This window comes from Podarcis melisellensis (assembly GCF_964234715.1).
Source record: "Podarcis melisellensis genome assembly, chromosome: 1".
In the NCBI taxonomy this organism is placed as follows: domain Eukaryota; kingdom Metazoa; phylum Chordata; class Lepidosauria; order Squamata; family Lacertidae; genus Podarcis; species Podarcis melisellensis.
In genome coordinates, this window is record NC_138528.1 from 25,227,768 (window position 1) to 25,244,921 (window position 17,154).

At 42.2% G+C, this 17,154-nt stretch overlaps 1 protein-coding gene across 6 annotated transcripts in view; it reads right to left on the reverse strand.

Annotated features, from left to right (window-relative positions):
- Positions 1-227: 227 nt before the first annotated feature.
- Positions 228-17,154, reverse strand: part of FLRT2 (fibronectin leucine rich transmembrane protein 2) — a 95,732-nt gene continuing 78,805 nt past the window's right edge. For all 6 annotated transcript variants that reach the window (XM_081911576.1, XM_081911578.1, XM_081911577.1 and 3 more), the window contains one exon: positions 228-4,801. In XM_081911576.1, coding sequence (XP_081767702.1) covers positions 2,422-4,407 — 1,986 coding nt within the window. In that variant the 5' untranslated portion in view covers positions 4,408-4,801 and the 3' untranslated portion in view covers positions 228-2,421. The remainder of the gene's footprint in view (positions 4,802-17,154) is intronic.

Here is a 17,154-nt window from a genome sequence, read left to right on the forward strand (position 1 = left end):
GTTGGACTAGATGACCCTTGGGGTCCCTTCCAACTCTACAGTTCTCTGATTCCTTATGCGCACACACACACACACACACACACACACACAAGTACTTTTTTACTGTGGAGAGTCATACCACTATTTATGTTTTAAAAGACTTTCCTTTTGTCAACAGCCAAACAGCTTATATAGCCGGAAGAAAAAGAAAACACTTTGCATAAAGGTTTCTAGCTAAAATTACACCATTTCAAACCATACGGCAGCCTTTTATTTAGCAAAGGTTCAGTGACTTCACTATTACAGTAGCCACACAGGTTGCCTAAAATACCTGTTATAGCTGGAGAAAATAGCAAATATACAGAATATAGAATGGAAATCCAAAATGTGGTTATAAAAGGTGTTGGGTGGGAAAGGACAAAATTCCTCGGGAAGTGATTGTACTCTGCCTTTGTATGCCAAAGTGCTGATCAATCTCCTTGGAGTGGCGGGTGAAGATTGTCAAGGGACTGAAGAAGCTGTGTGCAGAATTCAGTTTGGTGATGAACAAGAGACAGAGTAGAGCAAGTACTAACTGCCCTCTCAGCTCAACCCCTTAAGTAATTCCAGTTTCTCAAAAGTAATTGTGGTTAACTTTTCAATTAAAACGTATTTTATTGAGATGACAACTTGTGCCTGGTCTTTCTGATGTAAGGAAAGGGTTTTGATAAAAGCTCTACCTCCCCAATCAATGTAAGTCAAGGAAAGCAAGTAATAGAATTTGTTCTTATGATTTTTTGTGTGCTCTGATATCACATATTTTGGGATTATGTGGGTGTGTTCAAGCTTTAAAGGGAGGAGTGGTTGAGTCAATTTCCGTTTCATTTTAATAGGGACTGTACAGCATACATTCCCAGGGTGACATTTGCAGAGGTACAACATTCTCAAAATAATATTGGTGGAAATCAGACAAAATTGGGAGCACTGCTGTAGCCTCAAGGACCAAACACATTCTACCAAAGTGGGATTGTCAAAGGATGTGGAATGCATTTAAGGTGACATGCGCCTCACAAATCCTTTAAAACATATTTAACTGGATCTTTTTCTTGACACATTATCTTCTGCCCGGCTAAAACTGAATTTAGGCCTGATGATTTTATCTCTCTGGAGAACTGTGGAACACACCTCACTGAATTGTTTTTATGCTTTAAAAGCCTTGCAATATTCACTTTCCTCCTCATGGAGCTGGCGAACTTCAGTGAGTGAAGTAAAAAAAAATATTATTATTATTATTAGAGCACAATCTGAACCATATCTGCCCAGAATTAAGCCCCATTGAGGTCAATGGGCCTTACTCCCAGGTACATGTATATCAGATTTCAGTCTGAGTTAGCCAGGGATAGATGTGAAGCTGAGAAATAGCAACATGAATTCCTCTGTTGAGTTAAGAGCATTTTGGATTATACTTCTAGTGATAAGAATCGGTATTGCTTGCTGCCCTGACCAATTAACCACATCTGTTTGGATTGCTGGAATGAATACTCTTCAATAAGTTCAAGGCCAACTTTAGTTCTGGTCTTGGCCAGAACTAAAGAAATGTGCTTTTGGGGTGGGGTGGGGTGGGGGGAATAAGAATATAAAAATCTGAATGTAGACTAAAAGTTCTGACAAGACTGGTCAGGATTTTCTTTTTAAAAATAATGTCCTGATTTTTATGAGAACTTAAAAACAAACTAAGATTTTGCCTTGAATATTTTCACATCAGGGACAGATGCATTATGAGCATCCTGTGGGTGGAAGAAAAGCTATCAACATAAACAATGGTGGAGATTCATAGTGTTTGATACCAAAAAGGCCCTAATTTCTTCTCTGGCTGGGAGGGGGAAAATTAAAAGGTACAGAGGCAGGTAGAAGTGATGAACTAAGTTTAACATGAGTTACTCCAATTTTATGAACCAAAAGAGGAGGCTAATTTGTATTTCTCCTGTCATTTGCTCTACCTTAGACATTCCACATGAGTCCTCATTTAATACAAACTTATCTCCTAAAACTACTGGAAAATGTACGAGCTGCTATCCCCCAAACAGCTCCAAGAAAGCAAAGTGGTTAATGTTTGAAGAATGAGATGTTCCTTCCTTTGCCATGGCATTGGGTTCTTATTGTACAACCCTGTACAGTACTTCAGCAATATATTTTTCTTTTAAGATTTAAAAAGCAAAGAGTTACAAAACTGTTTGCAATTAACTTGAAATAGAAAAGATAGCACTTTTTTTTAAATCCCATTATATAGTACACCATATAAATTACAGATTATTCAAATGCACAAATGCATCTGTATAACATTTATCAAATGTAATTTTTGTTTTGTTTTGTTTGTTTTGTGTGAGTAGGTTTGTTTTGTTTTCCTCCCTCTGAGTTTTTGCTCTCAGCGTCAGGTGTCTCGCCACACAACCCCCTCAACTATCACGTGTGGCAGTGCTCCAGGTCTGAGACACTGCTGTTGCAATAGCGCATGTTGTTGGGGATGTGGCAGTCTGTGTAGTTAATGCCCCCATTTGGGGTATAAATGGGCTGCAGTCTGAAATCTCCTTTAAGGAGCTGATCATTATTTAAGGAGACAATCTGAAAGCTGGTTTCCGTCATCTCCAGGATGGAGTTGTCCTTCTTGGTCCCTGCTTCGCAGTAGTCATCTTTCCGCCGACCCCGGTTGTATTTCCATTTCTGAGAGGTGTAGCGTCCCTTTTTGTGCATGTGCCAGCAGAAGATGCTGAGCAGGACCACCAGTACAAACACCACGGCACCCCCGATCAAGCCTGCCAAGAGAAACGGGGACCCAATGTTATGAGAAGTGGTCTGTTCATGGCTGGAAGCCGTGTTGCTTCCATTGCTCAGCAGGGAAGCCTTGGTGGTGCCTTCAGAGCAGACGGTGTCCTCGCCAACTCGGTAATTATTAAAATCATCCAAGGGGACCAAGCAAATCCGATACGTGGATTTGGGCTCTAGGCTCGCCAAGCTAATGTTCTGCCTCTTGTCACTAACTATCCGTTCCTGAATGATGCCGCCTTCCAGACTGTGGCCCATTTTAACCCAGGTCAGTTTGTAGGCCATCACGTTGAAAAGGGAATGCCAACTGACTTGGATGCAAGTGTCATTCACAATGTGGATGAAGAGTTGGAACTGTTCAGTAATGGGAGGGGTCACTTTTTCTTCGTCTTCCCTCTCAGGCACAGTGGGGAGTGTGGCTACAGTGTGGGGAAGAGGAGTGTGTTTGTTACTTGGTGTAAAGACCGGTGACGTTGGGGTTACTGTGGTTGGCAGGGATGTAGAGGGAGCTTGGGTAACCAGTGTCAGATCAGGGGTGGTTGTGGGGCATGACAACATATTCATGTTGAGTTCCCTGACAGCCATGCCTCGGACGTGCTCTGGTCCCTGACACATGAACCCTCGCACATTGATAGAGGAAGGGATTAACTTGAGCCATTCGGTGACCCACTTAATACTACAATCACATAGCCAGGGATTATTCCTTGCTGTGAGTTGTTTCAAGTTGCGAAGGTTGTCAAAGACACCTCTGGACAGCATCCGGAGCTGATTGTTGGAAATATCGAGTCTCTCCAGCTGGTGGAGGTTTGAAAAGGCTGAAAGTGGTATGTGTGAAATCTGGTTGTCCTGTAGAGAAAGCCTAAGCAGGTTTGTACCTGGGAGTTCAGGGGGAGGGTATGTTAGTGAATTCCGTACTATAGAGAATTCCTTGAGTTTGGAGAGGTGGCTGAAGGTGCCATCTGCAATGCCTTTATTGTTAAGGAGGTTGCCATCTACTATGAGACGTTCCAAGCTTGTGAGATTCTGGAAGGCCATGTCTGATATGATGGCAATGCGGTTTTCGTCGACTCGTAGTTCTTGTAAGTCCACTGGAAGGCCAACAGGCACACTGCTTAAGTGGTTCTTGGACAAGAATAGAAGCTTGAGGCTAACAGCTTCCCGGAATGCCCCATCCTCAACCCCCACGGTAGAGATGGAATTGTCATCCAGGTGCAGCTCTTCCAGTTTCAAGAGCTGTGCTAGAGCAGCCCGAGAAATGGTCTGGATGTTGTTTTCCTGCAGGTGGAGAACCCTGACATTCTTGGGCAAATTCATGGGGAATTCATCCAGCTGGTTGCCATACAGGTAGACTGTGTGCACAGACTGGACATTGTGCAACTCTGCAGGAAATCCAGCATTATTAATTTGGTTATTGTGGAGGTAGAGTACAGTTACACCCTCCGGTATCCCAAGAGGCACTGAGGTCAAACTTCGCTCGTTACAATAGACAAAGTTCCGGTCACAGCGGCACACACTTGGACAGGCCAGAGCTTTGGAGAACTGCATGGAGAGGCCCAGAGAAAAGACAAGCCATGATTTAAAGAAAACAACCCTGTCCACGGGCCACATTCTAGTCCACGGGCCCATTTCTAAATGAAGAAACAAAATACTGAAAAAAGGGGGGAAATGCTAGCAAAAAGAAGTTTTTTAAAAAATGGAAAGAGATGCTGTGTTTCTATGCAGGTAAGAGGTAACGTCCCAGAGGCGAAATGCAAAATAATCCGTTTATAATTGGATGGCCTTTCACTTGGAAAGTCGCTGTCCTGCTAGCCAGGCTTACACATGTTGTTGCCTCTCGCCATGTATGCTGAATGCTAAGGTAACTGTGTCCCATACAGGTAACCCAGAGCAAGGTGCCAAACGTCAACCAGAGGCGGACAGGATGGCTGGATTAGTACTTCTGTTCGCTGCGGTGACAGGGTCCTCAGCTTCCTTCAGTTGGCAAGGCATTCATTTTAGCTTGAGGCTGGATTTGAGAAATCTGTTAAGAAAGGGAGAGAAGGGAAAATAAATAACGTGGCATTGTTAACTGACAAACATCCTGTGCACAGAAATTCATTAACTTTGTGAAATGGTAACATAAATAATCTAGGCGGCTTCTCTCCCTCTCCCTCTCCCCCAGCTTCTAAAGCCAAGTGGAAAAATCAGCTGGGGAAGCAAGAAGGATAATTGGTTCCCAGGCTAATGACATAGCAGTGGGCAGCAAGCTCAGGTTAGAGTTTTAGGCTGCACAGAGTTCCTGGTAGGATTTTGGGGGCAGCAGTGACTGTGGTGCACCTCAAAGTTAGGTACCGCTTGCTACCCCTATACAACCAAGGTGCATAATAAAGCCATGCATTGTGTGGAGAGAATGGGAGTGGAGTTTTTCTTCTCCTCTCAAAACGCCAGAAAGTGGAGTCATCTAATGTGGTTGGGTGTTTGGGAGATTCAGGACAAACATCCCCCAACCGCCCCATCCAATACATAGCAAACAGTTCTATAGCGAGTCAGACCAATGGTTCATCTAGCTCAGTGGTCCATCTGGCACTGGCTCTCCAGGGTTTCTGACAGGATTTCTGACTGAGAGTCTTCTCTCAGCCTTGCCTGAAAATGCTGAGGGTGGAACCTGGGACCTTCTGCGTACAAAGCTTTTCCAGTGAGCTAAGTAATTCTTCACACCACACATGCAAGGGTGGCCCAAGACTATTTGCCACCTGAAGCAGAGGACAAGATGGCACCTCCCCATTTTGCATACAAGAAGCTGATTGGATCTTACTTTAATACTGGCAATAGGATAGCATCCTCCACTGACCTTGAGAGCAGCAGGCTAGTTTAGAGGGTGCACACATGTTTTAAAGTATGGTTGTGAATTTTTCTTTATTTTAATGTAAACTGCTTTGAAGTTTTGTACAATCAAGCTGTTTATAAATGTTATGCAGTATGTACACCTACCTACCTACCTACAGTGACAGGCTCTGTACAACACACAGCTCTGATATCATGCAAAGAGAAATGGCTGGGGCTGCCCCTGCTGCCCCCCGGAAACTGCTACCTGAGGCAGCTTCCTTACTCTGCCTAATGGTAGCACCAGCCCTGAGAATATTGTTCTTGTAGTACAATGTAACTGTGGAACTTCGTCCCACATTATGTAGGGATGGCCGCCAACTTGACTGGCTTTACAAGTGGCTCAGACCGATTCATGGAGGACGAAGCTATCAACGGCTAGTAGTTACAATGACAATACTACCTCTAGTATCTTTGATGACCTGATGCTGGGGATGATAAATGAGAGAGTGTTCTGTTCCATTTGGAAAGGTTTTACCATGCAGTTCAGCCAGTAATGTTCAAAGCAGTCCTAATTTTGCTTTCTCCCTCTGGCATTATTCATTATTTAAATTTAAAGCTGAAATATTTAGTTCCTTAAAGCATGCTGGGATAATGCTGGTTATGAAAAATCTCACGCTTGATGATTAATTTGTATTTTCTAATAAGGGGGCAATGCTTCCATTACTTACATTTCAATACATTTGTTTGAACTGATGGCATTAGTTGATCTTACAGTAACTTATATAATAGAGTAAAGTACAGAGAGAAGTATGGCACACATTAAGCTCCCGCTGTTTATTAAATTGCAGGTAATTAACAGCTGCCAGGATTTTACCCAAACTGTATCAAATGTTTGTGTGTGTGTGTGTGTTCGTGTGCGCGTGGAGGGGGGAGATGCCGACATTAGCTAGCTAAATAAACTGATCTATTTTGTTTTTCACAGCACAATCCAAATCAAAGCCTCACACCTGGTTAAGGCAGAACATTCAATTTTTGCCTCACTGGTGTGCCCTGTGCTCCTGTGGAAATGGACAGATTACCTAATGCACTGTTTGAGGCTTTGATCTCTTACAAGCCGCCTCTGTCATAGAGGACCAGTTCCTTTTCAATTATGTAAGATGCTGTGATACTGCAGAGACATTTTTAACAGGATTACATTCTAACACACATCTTCTGTGACAGTTTATCATTCTTTAACGTGCCTGGGCTCCCTTCTAAATCATACCAACCAGATTGGCCATCATAAGCCCCCCCCCCCCTTTAAAAACACACACAAATAAACTAAAGGAAGGTTTTCAGAGTCTTCAGATTACAGCCACGTAAACCCACTTTTAGGGACGTGGGTGGCACTGTGGGTTAAACCACAGAGCCTAGGGCTTGCCGATCAGAAGGTCAGCGGTTCGAATCCCCGCGACGGGGTGAGCTCCCGTTGCTTGGTCCCTGCTCCTGCCAACCTAGCAGTTTGAAAGCACGTCGAAGTGCAAATAGATAAATAGGTACCACTCCGGCGGGAAAGTAAATGGCGTTTCTGGTTCGCCAGAAGCGGCTTAGTCATGCTGGCCACATGACCCGGAAGCTGTACGCCAGCTTCCTCGTCCAATAAAGCGAGATGAGTGCCGCAACCCCAGAGTCGGTCACGACTGGACATAATGGTCAGGGGTCCCTTTACCTTTAAACCCACTTTTGCAACAATGCTCCTGCTGGATGACCACAACCTTACATTTGTGTGTGCAACAACACGTCTCCAATTGCCTTCTCCCTTAAAAAAGCAAACCCAATTAAACTATGTTCATTTTCACCCCACCCTCCCTCCAAGGATCACAGAGTGGCACACATAGTTATCTCACCGCCTCATTTTACTCCCTCAAAAGCCAAGTGAGGTTGGTTATGTCAAGAGATAGCGATGGGCACAAGAATGGGGCCATGAGCTCAGGTTTCCCAGACTGATAATCTACCCACATCACACTGGTCTATCCATTTGCCTTCCGTTCAATCATTCCAAATAAAATGAGAATACCCTTCAGAGAGGCACATGCCTCTTTAAGAAAGGTAGGAGTCAAGTCCAGCTAATGATACAAATAGGCACCGAGTAAATTAGGGTAAAACCTGACTGTCTAAACATGTTTTATCGTGTTTTTAAAATTCTATTGGGAGCCACCCAGATGGGTGGAGTATAAATAAATTATTATTATTATTATTACCCTTTCAATTCATGCAAATCTGTTTTCTGAAGCCCATGAACTTCGTGGTCAAAGAATAAGAAGTTATGGATCTTTCTGATATTATGTTCTCTATGCAATATCAGTACTATTTGTAAGGATTTGCCCTTTACTCAGATGTAGTGAGATAAAAATCAAATCAAATTGCATTAAATAATTACATTAAATAATTATTAAAAACAAGGGGATATGGGGTGGGGTTTTATATTTTGCTATTTTTATTTTTGTCCTTGTAATCTGTTAAAGAATGGGCATGAATTAAGAGTAATTGAATGAATTAAGAGTAATTGAATGAATTAAATGAATTAAGTAATTAAGAGGGAGGGGGAAAGGAGAAGATGAAATACGAGGAAAGTTCTATTATGAATTTAGCCCAGCTTGAAAGTGGACTTTCAAAATTCCCCACCCCATTCAACTAGTTTCTCTTGCACAACTTTGACCCTCTCACTTGAAATGCTTCCACCATCCCTAGTGTTTTAAATATTTTATAATATTTTTCAGCGTATTTTTCAACACTTGTGATTCCTCCCCCTTCATTTCTTTTCTTTTCTACACTATATATGCTACTCTGCTCTGAACTGTTTTCAAATACTTGGTGACCTAGCTTGAAACGAATACTGTTCTTTTTCTTATTGATGTCTTTCCTCTATTGTTACTGCTTTTTCAGGGTGAAATGTCAAAACTCTTTAATGCTTTTTAAATGCCTCTGGTTTTCTTTCAGTTACTTACTTATACAATTCTTCCGCTCACTGAGTTCATTCTATTAACTTTGTAACTTTGCTTGGTGCTCATTTCATGGAGCATATGGATGGCTGTCATTCATTTTCATATATTCCCCTTTTCAAACTGTTATAATGCCTCCATTTCTCCCATTTTCTATACTTATTCCATTCTTTTTTTTAGCATTTTCTATTTACTTTCTAATTTATTGTTTCTCCTGTGTACTACTATCCCACCCCCATCACAGGGTTTCTATACTTTTATGTATATATCATTACAATAATTAATTTATTGTTACTGAAGCTCACACAATGTACTTCGAAGCACTTATTGTTTACTGTTCTTCTAACATACACACCTTATCCAAGTTTTTCTGTCTATCAGGATTTTATTTCTCTTGATTTTCCATTTTCTTTACATAGAAAAATGTTCCAACTTCCTCGTTTTTAACAATGGAGCATTATATCTTTCTTTTCCGATGACATGATTCCCCTTCCCCATTCTTCCTTATGGTTTGTTGCCTGTCCTATGAATGTCAGTTTTCTCCTTTCAGTCTCTGATATTTGTCATTGCTTCATTCTATGGCTATCCTTTCTCCCACAAATTTGACACTCCTATTTTTCCTAATAAGCAGAGACTAAGATATATCTATTTTGGATTTCTATGGTTCAAAGGCATTTATACTTTTAAATGGATCCAAATATACCCCTCGAAAAATGCAGTTTTATGTCCTATGTCATACACAGTACATTCCATATTCTTAAAGTAGTAAAGTAAGTCTGATTAGAAATCCAGTATTTGATATATTTCATTCCTCCGCTAAATGTCTCTCCCCAACAACAAAGCTTTTCAAGAAATATTATGTCTCTAGCTAAAGTCTGGGTTAGCTTCACCCACATTTTAGTACATTAATAGGAAACTACCCTATAAAGCTTGTTCACCAGAATATTGCATTCTCCTTGTTCATATCCCTCTTGACACAAGTTTAATTACACCTGCCTTTCTGCCTCATTACTAATGGAATTTAGAATTAGAAAGGGAACAGGCCAAAGCCACAGGCATGAGGCAGAGAAGACAAACGTGATGAATGAGGAAGGGAAGAGGAGGGGTGAATGCAGGACGAAGTGTGTGGAGTGGAAATGGAACCAATAACCAGCGCATATGGCTTCAATGTGCATGTGTCCACTGTCAGCCTGATCGATGCAGCTTTGTTTCCCTCTGCAATTACCTTTGTCAACTGTACATTCCTCAGGGCAGAAGCTGTATCGCCCACTATGTTTATAAAGCAAGCTGCTAGCAGCAAAGAGATGAAGTGATTCGATGCTGGGGGGAAAGTGCTGGGAGAAAGGTAGCTTGAAACTAATGATAGCGGGGGGCTTTTTTCACCATGACTTAACCCACAGTAGCAATCCTATGCAAATCAGCTCAGAAATGCCGGATCCAAAGGTGTTTACTCCCAGTGCTACAAGCCAGGAAAATAACTGGCAGTAAAGTCAGGCCAGGATCGGTGTTATATGCTCGAATTGTCTTGCCCTAGTGAGCAACCTGGCTGCCAAATTCTGCACCCACTGAAGTTTCTGAACCATCATCAGAGGCAGCCCCACATATAACACATTGAAGTAATCTACCCTAGAGCATAGACAAAAGGAGTATCCCCAAGCTACGTTCCGAAGAAGTGTAGGGTCAGCTGTGGTGTAGTGGTTAAGAGCAGTAGACTCGTAATCTGGTGAACCGGGTTCGTGACTCTGCTCCTCCACATGCAGCTGCTGGGTGACCTTGGGCTAGTCACACTTCTTTGAAGTCTCTCAGCCCCACTCACCTCACAGAGTGTTTGTTGTGGGGGAGGAAGTGAAAGGAGAATGTTAGCCGTTTTGGGACTCCTTTGGGTAGTGATAAAGCGGGATATCAAATCCAAGCTCTTCTTCTTCTTCAGCTACCTCCCATCCATCTGGTCTAGGGAACCACCCACTAACAGTGTGTCATACTTATCTGGATTGAGCTTCAGTTAATTGGCTCTAATCCAGTCTATGCAACAGTCCAACACATCCACTGCTACACCTGCAGATGTAAAGGAGAAGTAGAGCGGCGTGTCATCAGCTTATTGCAGACAGCATACTCCAAAACTCTGGATGACCCCACCCAGTGGTTTCATGTAGATGTTGAACAGCGTGGGAGATAAAGACGAACCCTGAATGAAGGCTCCACAAAGCTGACTAGCACTTCCCGAACATCACCCTCTGGAAACGACCATCCAAGTAGGACTGGAAGCCGTGCCACCCACCCCCAACTTGGACAGCTGCTCCAGAAATATACCATGGTCAAAAGCCACTGAAAGGTCAAGTAGAGTTAACAGAGACACATTTCCTTGTCTCTCTCCAGACAGAGGTCATCATAGAGGGTGACTAGAGCAGTTTCTGTGCCCAAATCTCAATTGAAATGGATCTAGAACATCTGCTTCCTCCAAGAGCACCTGGATCTAGTCCGCAACCATCCATTCAAGAAACTTGCCCAAGAAGGGGCAATTGGAAGCTGTACAACTCAAGCAGGGTTTATTAAGCAGTGGTCTTACCACTTCCTCTTTAAAGCAGGCAGGGACAACCCCCTTTCACGAGGAGTCATTAATCACCTCCCTGGCCCAGCCAGCTGTCCCCTGCCTGCTAGTTTTTATCAACCAAGAGGGGCAAGGATCCAGAGGGAAAGCAGTCACCCTGACTGATCCAAACACCTTGACTACGTGGGTGGCGCTGTGGTCTAAACCACTGAGCATCTTGGACTTGCCGACCAGAAGGTTGTGGTTTGAATCCCTGTGATGGGTTGAGCTCCCATTGCTCTCATAGCAGTTCGAAAGCATGCCAGTGCAAGTAGATAAATAGACACCACTCCGGTGGGAAGGTAAACGTGAATCCATGCGCTCTGGTTTCCGTCACAGTGTTCCCTTGGCCTGAAAGCAAGATGAACACCACAACCCCATAGTCACCTTTGACTGGACTTAACCGTCCAGGGGTCCTTTTACCCCAGCCTTACTAACTGAAACTCAACCAACACAACAGGATAGTGTTCTGGACACCCCTTAAGATTCATGTAAGAGCAGAATAAAGGGTGTAGTGGATGCAAGCAATGTTCTCCTCAAAATGCTTTGCAAACAAGTCACAGTGAGCTATTGTTTCTGCTATCTCCAGGCTGTAAAAGGCCTCATACTACCAGGAAAAGCGCTGCCGAATAGTATAATGAGGATGCAATGGAGGCAGCAAAGTATGCCTTCTTGTTTAGGACTGCAGCTCAAATGATGTAGCAAAACAACCAATCAAATCCTACAGGATCAATCAAATCCTGAAGGATCTGTACTTCTGACTCGAAAACACGATTGCGTGAAACCTTAAGACGCAAATCTATTCCAGTGTGCCAATACTCTTGTACAAATGTATATTTTAAATAAATTTGTTCCATTTAATAGTGGAGACAGGATCATCATTCAACTGTATCCTTTTTCCAGCCTTTCAAAGCCTTGATTGCTTTTCTGTGTCACAATGTATTGTAAACTATGTACAAGGCACAGCTTAAGGATGCTGCTTCCATGTACTGATTTAATTGATCCATTCAGTCATTTAAATCAAAACTTAAAACTGACTTATTTACATCACACATAATCTTCACCAGGGTTCTCTTCCTGAAGCTTACATTAAAACCATTAATCAAAAATCTGGGTGAGGGGGGCAGCTTCCCCTGATATGTGCGAGTAATGGTTTTGCAGGAAAGCTGAAGGGCCAAAGGGCTGGAGCCAGTATTTAGATGTTAAAGTGCTCCCCCTAACATGCCAGACCCTGCCAGCTTCATTTCTGATCTTCAAGGGGGATTCTGAGCATGTTCACTGAATGCACTTAGAACACATCTTGGGATTGGGAGCCCTGGTGGTGTAAAACCCCTGATACCAGCATAGTAGTAGAAACATAAAAGGTGCTGTATACAAAGTCAGACCATCAGTCCTTCTAATTCAGTCCTGTCTACACTGACAGGCTGTAGCTCTTCAGAGTTTCCCTCCTAGCCCTACCTGGAGATGTTGGGGAGAGAACCTGGGACCTTTTGCAGGCAAACCATGTGCTCTGCTGAATCATTTCCCTTCTTCATACTTAAGCATCAGCATGAGGGCTCTGGCTGCAGAGCAGCAAGGGTTTTCTGTCTAGCTTTTTTTAATGTTGAAATATGCCTTGCCTGATGCCTAGGAACTAAGCTCTGTTTGCATTGCTTTGATTCATTCAGTGCTGTCCTGGTGTCTTATAACAGGGTTGGGGGTCCAGGGGCCATTCAGTTGGACTGTGAATCCCACTGCCCTGGGTGCAGCCAATGAGAGTTGGAGTTGAGCAACATCCAGAGTGCCACAGATTCTCTGTCTACTGACCTACCACTCTCCTATTGACTCAAGGTGCAGAAGATGGAAGGAAAACGAAGCTTCCTTTAATTTCTCACAGGCTTAGCATATAACTGTTTAATTGTAGAGAAGGATTAGCTTTGAAAATAGTCATCCCCCTGAGACTGTTTAAAATGTGTTTTGGCTTTTCGAAGTGATTAGCACAATCTTTATGTAATCAAGAGCAGGGAGGTGGGGGGGGGAAGTATTGTATAAAAGTGTTATTGGCTGCTAGCACGTCTTCGCAGATGTGAGAAGAAAGTTAGATCTACCCTGTAAAACTGAGCCGCAAACTGCTTAGCTCCATTTTTAATGACCGACAGTAAATACATACAAGGGGAAGTCTCGTTATGTGTCAGAAGAAAGAACTAACCTGGGTTTTCAAGGTACAGAATACAATGCAAACACATTTAAAAGTAAAAGGAGCAGGGCTGGGGAAATGAGGACTTGTGCACTGTTGCTTTTACTCTCATGGGCCAAAGTTTGTTTTGAATATTATTTTCTCTGGGAACTTCCCATTTTGCAGGTGGGATTCAGGCTGCATACACAGCATACATTTAAAGCAACCCCCCTCCCAAAGAGAATTCTGTGAATTCTGTTAAGGGTCCCAGGAACTCTTGCTTGGTGTGTGTGGGGGGGTGAACTATTGTTCCAGGATTCTTTGGGTGGGAAATGTGCTTTGAATATAGCCGTGTATGCACACAGCCTCACTCTCATATTGGCAAATTCAGGTTTCACTATTAAGATGGATTTGGTGCTCTTGTGGAACAAATCTGCCCTCCCACACCCAAAAGAAGAAGAGGGGGGAAAAGAAATCAGACTTTCTGGCAAATAAAGTGACAATAAAGTGCACAGGAAATTGTGGGATAACAATTGCATGACATAATGTCATAGAACCTCCCCACAAACAAGTCAGATGAATGTTCAATAAATAGCTGGTACTGCGTGTGCATTCACAGCACACAATAAAAACACTATGAAAGCAGTTGAAAATAAGAGTCCCCCCCCCCAAACGAATTATGGGAGCTGTGGTTTGCTAAATGTGCTGAGAGTTGTTTAGGAGCTGCCTGTTCGCTCCCTGAATTGCCATTTCTAGTGTTCTCTGTGAAGAGGGCCTGATTGTTAAACCACTCGGGAACTGTAGCCCTGGGAGGTGGGGATAGGGGCCTCCTGATAACTCTAAACATCCATAATAAACTACCGTTTCCATAATTCTTTGTGGGAAGCTATGACCATTTGTAGTGGCATCATAGTGCTTTAAATATATGCTGTGAATGTGGCTGGTATAGCATCTCCAACAAATGGATGAATGCTCAATAAAACAGGTCATCTGGAAGCAACCTCAGATTGCAGACTAAATACCTCCTTATTCTCACAAGCTGATAATAGATTACGGTAATTACATTAATAAGGCTGAGAAGTCTCTCCCTCCCATCATTAAGTTTAATAATAAATATCCAGGGTGCCTGTGAGCAAACAGAGAGGAATTATACCGTATCTTTGCTTCCCTTTCTGCCCACTATGGCAACAATGTTTTTGCCATGCTGCTCTTTTGCTGCAAATTGCTTAAATCTCTCATACACAGAAGTTTAGGGCTAGGTAATTATAGTCATGAAAAGGTGCCATCATATTCATTTCCTTTGGCGGCCGAAAGCTGTTTCTCCTGCACTGGGGTTCCTTTTCTAAAGGCAGTTGTTATTGTGTCAGATTCTTTGAGTCCGAGTTAAATCTACTCCTGCTCCTTTTATTGCACAATTTCAAACTGTTTTGCTATCGTATAATCTTATTTTGCTAAAAGTAAGCTACAAGAATGAACAAACTTTCCTTTCTTCTTCTTTTTAAAATGTATTTAAAAGGTTTGTTTCATGCCATATATAGCTAGCTAACTGATCACTGTACTTTGCAGGACAGGGTCTCCTGCAGATACAGTAAAATGTGAATCGGGCCTTTAGCATGGTTGGCTCTCCCCTTTGGAACTCCTTATTACATATCAGAGAGGTCCTTTGTTGTCTTTTTGGCACTTACTGAAGAACTTCCTTTTTCAATAATCCTTTAAAGTGGAGATATTTACACACAGAGAGATGTTTTAATTGTTTGCAAATATGGACATTTTAATATGGAATTCTTTTGCACTGTTTTTATTGTTGATATGAAACCACATCAAGATATTTTATGGGAAGTGGTTAAAAAAATGGAAGTAATTAAGGAAAAAGTTAAGGGAGGGGAGCTTTCACTTTCTTAAGCTTCCTTTAATATTATCTCCTGTTGGTAACTGAGAAACTTTTTAATTGTATTTTCCCCGTATGGTAGCCATGGGATCATACAATTGGAACAAACTTATGAACCAACACAAAAACTTTAAAGCTTAAAACAATCTCAATCTTTTTGCACATTTCTACCTCTTATTTGGTGGACGGGCAAATAGATGGAGGTAATTTTAAAGCAAGGATTTTTCATATCACTTTTCAGATCTGCCGTAAATATGTGGGGATCACATCTGCTTAACCCCACTTAAAACTCATTGCATGTTTATCTGATTTTCCAAAGATGATCTACGTGTGCTGGATGCTTGAGTGCACATGACATCTCTCCTTATATTCTGTATCCTGCATGTGAAGATGCAGGAGAGTATGACATCACAGTAAGATTAATTTGCTTTTAACCAGGCTTCCTAATTAAAGCTTTGGAGAGTGAAAATAGGCCACATGCTGCATGAGAAAACTATGCACGGAACTGCATAACAAAAGGACAAAAAAGAGGTTCCTATAATTAATTTCACTTGAATTCTTCCATCTTAATCATGACAACCACTTGCACACAAGGGCCCCAGTATCCTCCCAAGCTCAGCTGTCTGTCTGTCCGATGATGAGTGATAATTCTGGAACAAAATATGGCATATTTGAGTATCTGCTTTAGAGCATTACACTACATTGCTGGCATGGGTTATTTGTCTCAAACCTGACTAGCTCAGAGACCCTGATTTCAGCTCTCAAGTACCAGAGTGAATAGATTATTGGGAAGCCAAGATTCAGATCCTGGTCAGCCATGACATCCAAATGTCTTTTCACAAGCCACCATTGTAGTAGGGAGCATCTAGATTTATATGCCTATCCCGTACATCATATTTGATAGCAGTGCATAAATCTGGTGGTGGTGTTTTTTTCATTTCTCAATCCCATGCATTTTCATTATTAAAGATCTCAGATGCATTGTTAATCAAATCATTCATTAAAATCATATTAGACTGATTATTCATTCATTATACTCACATTGGTTTTTCAACCACAGTGAGTTGTATTCAACTAACTTCTACTTGGAGAAGGCACACTGAAACGAATGGGTCTGAGTTAGTCATGGGCTCCATCTACACTGTACATTTGAAGCAGCGCCCGTTCCCAGAGTGGTTTAACCATTGACCACCCTTTCCAGGGAATTGTGGGAATTGTAGTATGCTGTCTGAGACATGCTAGAAAGGAGCACTGCCAGAAAAGCATTGAAGTCAACCATTATTTCTTCTGTTAGAGCACAGACCACAGATGCTGTCCCTTTGCTTGATCTGCATTCCCTTTGCTTTTCTCATTTTTGGTTCAGCTTCAACCATTCCAAACTGAGAAACATTTGATGAAATGATGCAAACTACCGAAAACTTGTGCATAACACAACACCCGCTAACTAATACCTATTTACAGCACCTTCATATTTTGAAACAAAAGTCACCTTGATGCCTTGAATTCACCATCCAAGAGGAGCCCACAAGAGTTTATTTCTGACCAACAGTAGGGGGAGCTGTCATACAGCTGCAAATGTCTCACCCCCCCTTTTGTTACTTCTTCAAAACCCAAACATGTTTCCAGCATTGCTACAGTATTTGATGAGATAAACAACAAAGTCATCTACAGTATTGCTACCATTTCCCCAGGTCTGCAAGATTGGCTCTCTTTAAGTGGTGGTGTTGGGATCAAAGAAAGAACATTTTTAAAACAACAATGAAACTCTGATGTGCATTTTAGTTACATCATGACTGATGGTCTCCCTCACCAGTGCTACCTCCAAAATGTTTGCTTCTGAGTGAGGGAGACCATCAGACCAGCTGCACAAATATGAATAGCCAAATGCTGGAAAGAGGAAAAAATGCCCTCAAAAAAGATTGGCAAATTAAGTTAATGGAATATGCTGAGATGGCCA